Below are 13,647 nucleotides of genomic sequence, written 5' to 3'. Positions count from 1 at the left end.
CTAGAATACAGGAAGTATATTGAGACAAGGAAAAGTACTGTACCTCTGTCTTATAGATGAGCATAATGTTGAGTTTAAGCCACTTCTTCAAGGGCACCTAGTCAGAACAAGATGGAGGCTTTGACTTGGATACATGCCTGAGTCAGTCCTAAAATCTTTTTATTTGATCATACTGATGTCTACAATTTTGACAAGCATGCCAAAAAAGCATGAAAAGAGCCAATAAATAGTTTCTAGAATCAAGATTCAAAGGAGATCTTGACAGTGTGGAATGGTGACCCAAATCTAACAAGATAAGGATGAACATTCTCCCTGGGTTTCTTTAACATCTGACTTTGTCAACTTCCTTCCCAATCACAGTCATCCCCCCTAAGTCTCACAGCTCAGCCCTCTGCTAACACTCCTCCTTTGTACTTCCCTTCATAGATAACATTCATCTTTCTTCACCATTTCAACTACAAAAGCCTTTATGCAGCCCTGTATTTCCAGTTTTATATGTCTTCCCTCAAACTCCCTTATTGTTTAATGCCAAATTTATAATGTTTAGCCACACATTAACCACTCCTTGCCAGATAAGATTCATCAACCACCTACCAATTTTGTAGTTTTGAGAGGAATGTGATATAGTGGAAAGCACTTTGAAGGTTCAAATCCTATGACACCACTTGAAATCCTAAGAGTGAAACTGAAATGTCTGTGCCACACAACTAATATGAGGAAAGTGTTCTCTTTTGGTGTCATAAATGAACTGCTTTGTTTTTTTTGTTAATAGCCATCTTTCCTCCAGGCTCAAAATACTGAGATTGTCTTGGATTCTCCCCATTTCTCTGCCTTTGTTCAACTTCATCAAGTCCAATACATGCCTCCTCTGAGCTCTTGAATTTGTTCCTTACCTCTCCAATCTCATCCATCATCTCAAATCAGTCCCTTCTCTCCATGTCCAAACCACGTTGCTTCCAGACCAATAATCTTCCTAAACATACTTTCATTACTATACTTCCTCTACCCCAAAACCCATGATTAATTTCTCTCTGCCCTAGCCAATTCAAGAAGCATCTCAGTCTCATATATTCAAAGCCCTACAAACAAAATCCGGCCTCCTTTCCTGACACGAAGCACTCTGCTCCAGTCAGCTTTCCTTATTAACCATCCTGCTCACCCCAAAATCTATTTCTGTGATCTTGCTACTCTATTTTCCACACAACCTGTCCATTTTTTTTGCCAGCCTTTCAAGACCCACACAAGTCTTGACTCCAGAACACACTGATGTCTCTAACTTTCATCATACTTAACCCCCTCCAAGCAGCAGCACAAACTTTTGTTTTCAAATGTCTTGTCACACCCTATTAATAAGTGAAAGAGCCATGTCTTGTATTTTATTACTAAATAATTCGTGGATTTTTTGATTAATGGACTGGCTCTTATACACTGCATCACTGCTGGCCTGGTATATACCTAATGGGCATTTAACATCAATTAATAATGAAGTTTGGAGACAAATGAATAGAGTAAGCAATATATCCCAACTCATCACACATTAACTCGATTCAATTCCGTTTAATTTTCTTTTTTTAAAAAAAGTCAGTCTCTAGATGAAACAAATCAAGATTCTGAAGTTCAGTGGTAAGATTTCCAGACTTCCTCCAAAAGGTCACACCCTATGGTTGGGAAATTTACCAACCAGTTTAAGATTCTGCTGCTCTGCGAAGATGGGCAGTAGTCACGGTAATTTCTCCAGCAATACCGTAACTTCCTGCAAAGGGGGTACGTTTGTCACCAGATCCTGAACCCTTTTTGCCTACATCTTCTATTGGGATAGCAACAGAAAGAAAAACTGGGCTTTGTGGTCTGGGGGGTTCTTGTCCACTCAGAGGAGAGTTACCATTCGGGGGGGCTGGGGCATGTTTCTGGAATTTCTGTTCGGCAGGAACAGCAATTGGAACTTGGACTGCAGTATATCTCTTGGAGGGATCTGGCTGTGGAATAACAGTATGTCCAGGAAGAGGTTTCCACTCCTGGGTTTCCTGAACATTTGAGCCTACTAAAATAAAAGGTGGGGCACCGGTCCTCTTGGAGTCGTCCATCATCACATAAGTTGGAGAAGTAACTTTCGGTGGATGCTGCAGAAACTGTGGCTCCTTAGCATTAGACACATAGAGGGTTGCTTGGGGAAAAGGCCCAGGTGCAGGTGGTGGCGGTGATGGGCGGCTTTGTTGGTTCATATCAGTTAGACAATAAAGGGTCCACATGTTAGAATATGGTGGTGGTTGTCCTGCTTCGCTTGCTGCTATCGCTATAAAAAACAAAAAACAATTTGCAGGCATTAAAGGTTTGGTCTCTGTATCAAGCGCTATGCACAGAAATGTCTTTGCGATTCTTTTACATATCAACAGGTTGTAATGCTATGTGCCATAAAGCATGCTATAGAGAGGGCTATGAGAATTGTGTTTGGTAACATGAACTGAAAAGAGGAGTTTTGCACAGTTGAAAAAGGAGAACAATGTTGTGGCTGATAGCAAATAGCAGGGACGTTAGGGTTGTGGCTAAGGAGGCCCCTTTCATTCCAAGTTCCTGTTTCCTTGTGCTTAAGCTGACTTCAGACATAGCTTCTGCAGATTCCTCCGAGAAGACATCCACATGCAATTAAATTCAGTTTCACAAAAATATCAGCTGAAAAGGATGCTGAGCTATTGAAAACAGCACTAATGCCATTATAGCACTTACATGCAGAATGACATTTTTCCTTACTGAGGGAAGTCAGCACTGGAGGCCATCTTTTGGGTACTTTTAGCCAACGATAGACCAAATAATTATGACTACCCAAAGGCACCAACAATCTCCCCATTCATACGGCTTTGCATATGAAATGCCCCATGTTCCCTGACTCACTGCCCCAGAGAGCACCTCCAACATAGGCAGAATTTGAAATGATAGATCCAGAGTGGCAGTAAAAAAAAATATCTGCCTAGGGCACACCCCCTTCAAAGAAGAGAGAGGTCCAAAGGTCCGGCAGATTATCTACTACTACCCCACAGAACCAACCATGTCAATTCTGATTTGCCTAGAGGAGACGTGCTATCTTGGAGAACTGAATCCCAGAACAGGGAAAGGGAGAAAGAGTACCTTGTGTCAAAAAGGGGGGGGGGTACCAGAATTTAGCCTTAGTCAATGTGCTGACTTCATCTTTTGCACACCCAGGGATTTGCCCCTAGTGCAAGCCTTCTTTCAGTAAAGGAAAAGCCCCATTATGCATAGGCTGAGAATGATGTTTACAATAGCTGAGGACATGTTTTCGACTAATATTTTGTTAAACTTCATATATGCATATGCATATATATATGTATTTATATATGCACAAGCCAAGTCTTCCTTTTAAACAACAAAGCAGTTTGAGTTATCAGAATGCTAGGAAAATACCTGGGGAAATATTGTCAAATAAAAAAAAATTAAAGGCCTGGATATTCTGATAGCTCAATTTCAGTGAGAAAAAATATCCTCTTAGAGCTGATGATAATAAAGCCTGATCAATGTCAGCTCAAAAGTATAGACATTTTTTCTCCATTAAAAATGCTTAAGCACTGGTAGACAGGGACTTGGGATGGAAGTGCTGCCTAAGGCCACAAGCTTAATGACCATGCCACATGCTACAAACCTCAGCACTGTGCCTTGCTTTTGCAGCTGTATTGAATTCCCCTTTTCATGTCGCCAAACAACAATTAGATATTTTTCTAAAAACCTGCTTTGCTAAAACTTCTCCTAGTCACACGTGGCTCCTTTGAGCCCAGGTTGAGAGTTTCTGCAGATAGGAATAGGGGAACTGGATCATACATGTTCTTTCCCTGAAGAAAAATTAAGGGACTTAAAGCAACTGTTATAAAGGAGGCACAAATCACCTCCTTATATGGCTGGATTGAGATGGACAAATTAGCTCACCTTTGGGGCAACATGAGAGATGATCTAGTTAGCTGAGAATACAGCTTGATCTTAGTGAGGCACACAGATGAAAACCAGTCACCTGAATCACATCAATACTTAGATAAGAACTTGGCTGTCCTTTTAGCTATTAGAGCCATCTGTGATGCCCTCAATACTCAGAGCTTGCCCCAACTTTTCCTCTCCCCATCCAGCTGCTATATTGCTTATTCTGTTGCAGAAAGCTCCCAAAATGGGGAGGGGGACAGGAAAGAAACTAAATGCCTGACCCAGTTCCTCCAACCCAGATGCAGAATTCTCCTGACCCTGTGCGAAAGCAGTCAAACACACCACCATTTTTCCCTATTTTTGAGTTTAAATGCCACCACTTATGTAAATACATTGCAGTAGAAGAGATTTTGCTTTAGCAGAAGTGAGAAATTTCAAACCAATGGTTAAAGTCCTTAAAAACACCCTTCATTCATTTGGTTTTGAAACTGGGCAGCCCCACAAATGTGTAGCATGGCCACGCTGCTATATTTTCTGGCTACAAATTTTAAAATCCTCACTCCCACAAATGTAAAACCTCAAGCCATGAGCAAGGCATTTAAAAGGAATTGACATTTAAAAAAAAACAAAACACACACACACACACAAAGGAAGTTAAAAGACCATATGAAACCAGACTTCAGGGAGCTAACCCAACACTTGTAAGACAAATGTATAAGTATCTAATTTTCTTACCTTGTGGCTCCAAACCTTCTTCAGGCGCTGCTTCCCCTTCCTCTTCTTCCCCTGCTGGTTCATCTTCCAGTTCAATTGGAACTTCTGGGATTTGAGGGGTCTCACTAACTGTAGTTTTTACAGTTACAACGGAGTGTACTGATTTTGGAGTTCCCCCAGAACTGACAGGTATTTCCTCTGGGGATGCAGTATTGGCCCTTGGTTCAGAGTGAATGGAATATGCAGACCCCTCAGCAGCCAGAGATTTTGCAGAACCTTCATCGTGCACAGATTTTACAGAGCCCTCAGCATGCACGGATTTTACAGACCCCTCAGCGTGAACTGATTTTGTAGAACCTTCAGCATGCAGGGATTTTACAGAACCCTCAACATGCAAGGATTTTACAGATCCCTCAACAAGCACAGATTTTGCAGATCCTTCAACATGCAGGGATTTTGCAGACCCTTCAGGAGCTTGTAGGGATTTTATAGACCCCTCAGCATGCAGGGATTTGGCAGACCCCTCAACATGCAGGGATTTGGCAGACCCTTCAGCAGCCTGCAGGGATTTTACTGACCCCTCAACATGCAGGGATTTTGCAGACCCTTCAGCAGTGTGCAGGGATTTTACAGACCCCTCAGCAGTATGCAGGGATTTTACAGACCCTTCAGCAGTATGCAGGGATTTTACAGACCCTTCAGCAGTATGCAGTGATTTTATAGACCCTTCAGCAGTATGCAGTGATTTTATAGACCCTTCAGCAGTATGCAGTGATTTTATAGACCCTTCAGCAGTATGCATGGATTTTACAGACCCTTCAGCAGTATGCAGGGATTTTACAGACCCCTCAGCAGTATGCAGGGATTTTACAGACCCTTCAGCAGTGTGCAGGGATTTTGCAGACCCTTCAGCATGCAGGGATTTTACAGACCCTTCAGCAGTGTGCAGGGATTTTGCTGACCCTTCAGCATGCAGGGATTTTGCAGACCCTTCAGCATGCAAGGATTTTACAGATCCCTCAACTTGCAGGAATTGTGCAGACCCTTCAGCAGCTTGCAGGGATTTTGCTGACCCTTGAGCAGTGTGCAGGGACTTTACTGACCCCTCAGCATGCAGGGATTTTGCAGAGGCCTCCACATGGAGAGACTTTGCAGAGGCCTCCTCATGGAGAGACTTTGCAGAGGCCTCCATAACCAGAGACCTTGCAGAGGGCACTACTTGTGGAGACATTGCAGAGGCCTCCTCATGCAGAGACTTTGCAGAGGCCTCCATAACCAGAGACCTTGCAGAGGGCACTAGTTGTGGAGACCTTGCAGAGGCCTCCTCATGCAGAGACTTTGCAGAGGTCATTATCTCTGGGGGTTCTGGTTCTGGTTCTGCCTCTGCCTCTGCCTCTGCCTCCATCTCTGCCTCTGCCTCTCCATACACTGAGAATTCTGATTTTTCAGCGATTACTGATGATCCATGTTTTATAGGCTCCTCTAGGGGTGGAGATTTTGCAGAGGCTACGGATTTTGCAGAGGCTACAATTTTTGGAGAGCCTACAGACTTTGCAGACACCATGGAGGCTGTCTCATGAGCTATATGAATTTGGCTTTCTGATGGTAGCTGCTCAGTCTCACAGAAACCTTCTATTGGTTCATTAAAAGGGACTATTATGTGCTCTGATATATGCTCTACAAAAGCTGCTCCTTCAGTCTCAGGCTCATTACATTCAGATGAAATATGAATGGATGATGTATACTCAAAATCAGCCTGGCAAAGGACTTCAGGAGCTTGATCGTGAGCAGGAAGTTCTTGTTCACCCTGCAAGGGGTGTGAGGAAGCCGAGGATGTCTCACCCTTAGTATCTTTGGAACCTATATCTATACGGATGGATGTTTGACTCAGAAGCTGAGGTGCTAAATTTGGAAGGCTGGACACGGAAAAATCTTCAAAAGCCTCTAAGGACAGACACATATCGGAAAGAGAAGGCATACTTGTTGCCACATCCACCATTAAAACTTCAGAATGAACAGATGCAACGTTACCTAACATCTGGGCAGCTAGCTGTGCTGGGTCAGCTGGGACATAAGCAAATTCCGGTGAGGCAGCTGCGAGTGGAGATGGTGAGGATGGTGGGGTGGATACCTTAGGGGTAGTTGCTTTGGGAGAGGGCTCACTAACTGATTCTGATGTCTCTTCCGGCTCTGCAATTTCAGTGTGAACCGATGGGAACTGGGTGGTTTTGTTGCTAAACAATGGTCCTGAGATATTGTCTTCCTCCGTGTCTGTAGACTTCTCCTTCCGTTTAGGTTCTTCACAAGGCACAGTTGATGGTTCTGGCTCTTTTGCACTCTCTACTTTCTTCTCCTGTGTTGTTCCTTCTGACCATTTCTCTACTAAATAAGCATAACAGTAAAAAAGGTTAAAAGTCAGTAGGTCCCCCCCCCATACCCCCTCTATTTCTGTATTTATCTCATAATTGGACATTTACAGTCTTCAAAGTCAAATGAATGAATACATAAGGGATTTGAATTAGTATCCAGTGTGAAATTTTTCTACCATTCCTCAAACAGCCTTCCAAGTTATTTTTTAAGTTGAATTTATATTTAGATGTAGTTAAGACAAAGTAACAATTTATATTTACAGGACACATTATACGTTACAAAAAACACTGTGGGATAAATAAACAAACAGGTTTAGGTTCATGTAGCAGCTCTCTCTAGTCACAAGCCAGAGAATAGAGCAGTCATTGCAGGAGAAGCAGTTACCCTCAGTTTACCTTTCTCTATCTCAGTAAGAAATAGTTTCTTTCAGTTTACACTCTTCTATTTCAGGATACATTAGCTCACTTAACTTTTACATCATCTCTGTGAGGGTATATATGGTGACCAAAAAAGGGGTTATTCAAACTATTATACTATGAGCTGTGTCTAAATATATGCAAGTTGTAAACATAAATGAAAAATAACTTACGGCTCACATTTAATGATATATATGCATATATATATATATATAATGGGGGGAGCAAGGAATTCCTTTGTGCCCTTAAAAAAACAAAGCTCTATATTCTTCTATTGGTTATAAATGTTGGTTGTTATTGGTGAGAATCAATCAAATTAATCCATCAACATGCATTTATTAAATGTCTGTCATTGTGATAGATGCTGGGCATAAAAAAACCACAGAAGCAAGACAATCTCTTAACCTCATAAGCCTTACTCTCTATAGAGTACACAAGAACTGTAAAATGATGCTATTATTAACAAAAAGTGTCACCACTTTTCATTTTAAGGAAATCTGTACAAAAATTTTAATTTAAGAGAACTGATAGAATAATATACAAATCTGTTTTTACAAAACATGAAGATTGTTACAAAAACATTGAGGATTATCAGGTCAACCGATATTGACACCTGTGGATAATGTTGCCCTAGTTGTATCAGCAGTTACTTTACCAAGATAAAAGGAGTAAGAAAGAAACAAGCTATATTCTGGAAGCTGCAAGTGTGGAATCAGAAGTATCTGCTAGACTGGAAATAAATTCCTATGGCATGGGGAGGAGGAGAATAAGCAATGATAGATGAAAAATGTTGTAATGCATATTTTTTAAACCCTTACCTTTTGTCTTGGAAACAATACTGTGTATTGGTTTCAAGGCAGAAGAGTAGTAAGGGCTAGGCAATGGGGGTCAAGTGACTTGCCTAGCGTCACACAGCTGGGAAGTGTCTGAGGTCAGATTTGAACCCAGGATACCTCCCCCTCTCTAGGCCTGGCTCTCAATCCACTGAGCTACCTAGCTTCCCCCTGTGATGCATTTTTAAGGCAATGGTGCCTTTACACTGGTCTGCCACTATATTTTTACCACCTTACATACAATATCCTCCCCCAAAATGTTTCTAATGTATATCCTGGGAATTGTGTGTGTGTGTGTGTGTGTGTGTGTGAGAACATCTCTCTAACTTTAAAAGAAAACAATACAGACTTATATGTTCTATTTATATTTTTTAACAGTCACATTTGCTACAGATTCCTACTTCTATAAAACTCTAAGAAACCTGTATTTCTCAAAGCTGTGTGTCAGTAGCATAGCCATTAGGGTTGTGATGGTGAAACTATGGCACATACACCAGAGATGGCATTTCTAGACCTCTCTGTGGGAACACATTCCAAGGACCCAGTTCCCCAATCCATGGTTCTTGCAGCACAGAGTTCACCAGAGTTCTTAACTAGAAAGCTGGAGGAAGGAGCAGCTGTGCTACTTCCTTCCCTCTCTCCCCCTCTCTTCCAGACAGCATCCCTTGCAAGACAAGATTTCTCCAACCCATTCAGAATCCAATGGCCTCTTAATTACCTTTGGCCTGATTGAGACAGAAACACAACTTATGTCTTTACTATCAGAAGCAACTAGTGTTCTTTATGATACAAAGTATTTTTGGGATTTAGGGATGTGCCTTTTGAGTTGTACTTTAAAAATGTTCAAAACTGTAATCTAGTAATTTAGTAATAAATTGTATAAACCTGGGAACTAGGCTAAAAGCCTCTTCCCTGTTCTAAAGCTCCCTTTCCAGGTTTCTTTCACAAGCAAATTTGGGCTTAATTTGCATTCTTCTTCCCCTTACTTCTTATTCTTACTAGCCCCATTCAATTTTGTATTCAAAGGAATGCCAACCTGAGGGAATACAGGTGAGCTAAAGGCTCTGGACAACACAATAGTGGTTTGTCAATCTCCCAAATCAGCCCTGTATCCAGATTAAAACCTGATTTCAAACCATCAACTAAATTCTGCCATCTGAATTCTAAGTGCCTGAGTAGATAAGATATTTAAGACACTCAGAATTATCTATAGAGGATGAAGAAAAAATAGTATAGAAAATCAATATATTCCTTCATCTACTCATAGGCAGTTTCCCTTATTGATATCACATGCTGCTTCCCTATCCCTCAGAAACTCACCAAAAAATTGTTTATTTAAAAAAATTAAATACAAATTACTCTCCAATCCTTTCACAGAAGATTCATATTCCCAGAATCACAAGGAATGCTAGGGTTTGAGGACACAGGGGAACTGGGATCCTTCCTGGGTAAAAATGAGAACACAGACCAGGAGAGCATTGACCATGCTTTTCCCTACATCACACCACACCTTGGAAGCACCAAAAACTATAGACCCCACAGAGCTAACTCTAAAAACAGCAGCCCTTTAAAATCCTTTAAACCCCTGAAGCTTGGAATAATGTCTTACCACCCCCCCAGGTGAGCAGAGTCCAACTTTAACATAAACTAACAGCTTAGAAAACAAAGTTCAAAATCAAGAAATAGACTAGAAAAAAGATTAAATAGCAAAAAAAGGAACTTGACTATAAAAAACTACTATAGTGGCAGCAAAGACCAAGACACACAAACTCAGAAGAAGATATAATGCAAAAATTATAACAAAAGCCTCAAAGATAAATACCAATTAGACAAAAGCCCAACAAGAATTTCCAAAAGAATTAAAGAGATAAAAGTGGTAGAAAAAAATGGCAGAAGAAAAATTTGGAAAAGAAATTAGAATGGTATAAAAAATTATGAAAAGGAAGTTAATAGCTTCATAAAAGAGTCACAAACAATATTAAAGAAAACAATACTTTAAAAATAGAATTGGCTTAATGATAAGAGGCACAAAAACTCACTAAAGAAAAGAACTTCCAAAAGAATTGAAATGGAAAAGGGGAGGTACAAAAGCTCACTGAAGAAACTAGTTCCTCAAAAAATTAGAATTGGGCAAATAGAGGCCTCCATGAGAATTCAAGAAAAACAAAATTTTAAAAATGAAAACGAGAACAAAAACATGAAATTATCTCATCAGAAAAACAGCTGACCTACAAAGTATAATGAGGATAGAGAATTATGTTGGAATGCTCCCCAAAATGAATGGTGTGAGAAAGAGGGATGCACTGGATAAAGGGAGAAGTATGATGGGGAAAATTTTCTCACATAAAAGAGGTACATAAAGAAGAACTTTTATAGCAGAAGAAAAAATGGGGGTGGATAACAAGCAATTCTTGAACCTCATTCTCCTCAGAATTGGTTCAAAGTGGGACTAATATATCCTCAGTTGTGTACATAAAAACTATCTTACCCAATAAGGATAATTTGGAGGGGAAAAACATAAGAGAAAGTGAGGATGGTAAAAGAGGGGGCAAATTAAAGGAGTGACAAACTAAAAAAAAAGAGTAGAAGGAGAAGAAAATTGGATGAAAGGAAATATAACACTAATAATTATGAATGTGAATGGGATGAGCTCACCCCATAAAATGGGTGCAAATAGCAGAACAGATTAGAAACTAGAATTCAACAAGATGTTATTTACAAGGGACATACTTGAAAGAGGAAGGTTTACACACAGATTAAAGGGCTGGAGTAGAATCATATATGCTTCAGTATATGATCTCAGACAAAAGCAACAGCACAAAAAATTAGACCTAATTAAAAGGGATAAGTAGGGAAACTACATTTAGCTTTTAAAAAACATAAGTGAAAGTAAATATCAAAATGTTTTACAATAAAGTTTCTCTGACAAAAGGCCTTATTCAATCAAATACTTGTCAAATTTATAAAAATAAGAACTATTCCCCAATTGATAAATGGTCAAAGGATAAAAGTTATCTCTAGAGCCATATAAAAATGATCTAAATCACTGAGTAGAGAAATATAAGTTAAAACAACTCTGAAGAGTACCACCTCACATCAATCAGAGGGAAAATAGGTACACTAATGAGTAAGTTGGTGGAGTAGTGATCCAATCATTCTAAAGAACAATTTGGAACCATGTTCAAAGGGCTATAAAACTGTTCAAACCCTTTGACTCGGAAATACCACTACTAAGTCTGTATTCCCCCCAAATAAGAGGAAAAGTAAAAGGTATAAAAATATATAAATTCTTTTCATGGTGGCAAAGGGGATGCTCATCAATTAGGGAATGTCTAAACAAATTATAACATGATTTGTGATGGAATACTATTATGCTATAAGAAATAATGAGAGGAGTGGTTTCAGAAAAATAGCAAGGCATACCTATGTTATATGAAACACAATGCAAACTGAATTAAGAAAAACTAGGAAATTTTTCTATAGTTATAGCAATGTTGTAATGATGATCAACTGTTCAAGACAGCTATGCTACTCTAATTAGTACTGCAATCCAAGACTATTCCTAAAAGACTTTTGAGGAAAAAAAATACTATCTACCTCCAAAAGGAAATATCATGAACTCTGATTGCAAAGTGAAGTATCATATTCTTATTTTTTGCAATATGGCCAATACATTTTACATTATTTCACATGTATAACTGATGAGATATTGCTTGCCTTCTCAGTGAGTATGGGAGAACATGGAACTCAAAATTTTTTTTTAATGTTAAAAAATAAATTAATAAAATAAAATACTAGAAGAGAAGGTATTCTTGATTTGGGTAGTCAAACACAATCAATGTGACTTTTGAGATATGTATAAAGAACACAAAAACCCAGGATGGGTTTTTGATATTATTTCTGACTTTTATTCCTTTAGTATAAATTGGCTCTGCAACCAATTTAATAATTATTTATTAGAAGGTCTCTAAGAGAAGATTGGTGTTTGAAAATCACGTTATCTGCAATTCATTTTAGTTAATAAAATACTAACTATAATGTCAAAGTTTGAAGAGACTTTAAAATAATTTAATCCAAATCTTTAATTTTATAAATGAGGAAATGCAAAAAAATAAATTAAAAATATCATTTTTTTTTGCAAATTTAATGTTCCAAATATTTGGGGAAAACTACTTTAAAAGGAAGCCTGCAGCAAAATATCTGCTTCTCCTCAAAAGAGACAGGTTTGGTTATAATGGTTAAAAGTTTCTATTTTAAAATGAAAAAAATGTGGGAATCTGGTTATTTTAAATGAAAACCTTTGCTTTATCCTTTAAACATTTAAAAACAGAAATTGTGGGGCAGGGAATGAAAAGCCCTATAGAAGGCAACACCAGGTATAAGGCAAAGAGGACTCTATAGTTCAGCTATAGTTTATATTAGCCTTAAGTTGTCAAGCTAATAATAAATTTATATTTTATACTTGAGGGAATAGGAAAACAGTAAATGTTTTTTTTTTTAAGTTTGGGGAATATTTTATACAGCCTTCCTTAGGGTTTTCACAATCACCCTGTTTGTTTTTAAATGTTTAAAGGTAAAAACAATAAAATCCCAAAACAAAAAAATCACAATAGGTCTTAAGAGCTGAAATAGACATCAGAGGTTATATAGTGGAATGCCCCCCATTTTAAAGATGAGGAAATTAAAATCCAGGGGAAAATACTTGACCAACATCACAGAAGATGCCTGGGGAACTAAGTAAACAATCTTCTGCAAAAGATAAGATTTAAGCTATCTTAAAGGAAATCCAGGGAAACTAAAAGTCAGAAGTCAAGACAGACTATATTTCCTATGTCAGGAATGAGACTCTAAAGGCATCGAGATGGAAGATGTGCTAGGTGAAAGGAACAGCTTAATAGAGACAGATCAAATGTGTGTATGCTAAAAAGTATTAGAAGACTGGAAATGTGGGAAAGCATCAGTCTATGAAGAGCTTTAAACCCCAAACAGAGGATTTATTATATCCTAGAGGTCATAATTGTAAACAATGTTAGAGTGCAGGCAAGAAAGAGTTAAGAGGGGGCCTGAAGTAGGATGGTAGCAGCTCTATCTGGGAAGAGTAGGGGATGTAGATGAGAGCTGTTGGTAAAGTAAGAAAAATAGATGAAAAAGAGAGGAAAGAGAAGCTGTAAGAGCAAGGTTCAAAACATCCAAAATACTTTAATCCAAAGCAGGATTCTTTATGTTAATTCATTTACACACCATCTCTGGCATCTATATTCCATTTCTCTTTGCTCACAATGCTGCTTCTTTAGGTTCCATTTGCCAAACTGTAAACCAAGATGTTCTCCCTTTCCCCTTTTTCTTAACACATATTCTTCACACAGGTGCCAAAGTAATATTCCCTAAATCAT

General features: G+C 38.8%; 1 protein-coding gene across 5 annotated transcripts in view; it reads right to left on the bottom strand.

Moving 5' to 3' along the window:
* Nucleotides 1–13,647, bottom strand: part of CABYR (calcium binding tyrosine phosphorylation regulated) — a 34,780-nt gene that overhangs the window by 8,388 nt on the left and 12,745 nt on the right. For 2 of the 5 annotated variants that reach the window (XM_007487600.3, XM_007487601.3), the window contains 2 exons: nt 4,657–7,017; nt 1,543–2,293 (listed from right to left, as the gene is read on the bottom strand). In XM_007487600.3, coding sequence (XP_007487662.1) covers nt 1,686–2,293; nt 4,657–7,017 — 2,969 coding nt within the window. In that variant the 3' untranslated portion in view covers nt 1,543–1,685. Of the gene's footprint in view, nt 1–1,542; nt 2,294–4,656; nt 7,018–13,647 lie in introns of those variants that run through there. The other 3 variants (XM_016431657.2, XM_007487603.3, XM_001362574.4) reach the window with 2 other exon arrangements.

Source organism: Monodelphis domestica, chromosome 3 (assembly GCF_027887165.1).
Source record: "Monodelphis domestica isolate mMonDom1 chromosome 3, mMonDom1.pri, whole genome shotgun sequence".
Classification (NCBI taxonomy): domain Eukaryota; kingdom Metazoa; phylum Chordata; class Mammalia; order Didelphimorphia; family Didelphidae; genus Monodelphis; species Monodelphis domestica.
This window is presented reverse-complemented; position numbering and strand designations above follow the sequence as displayed.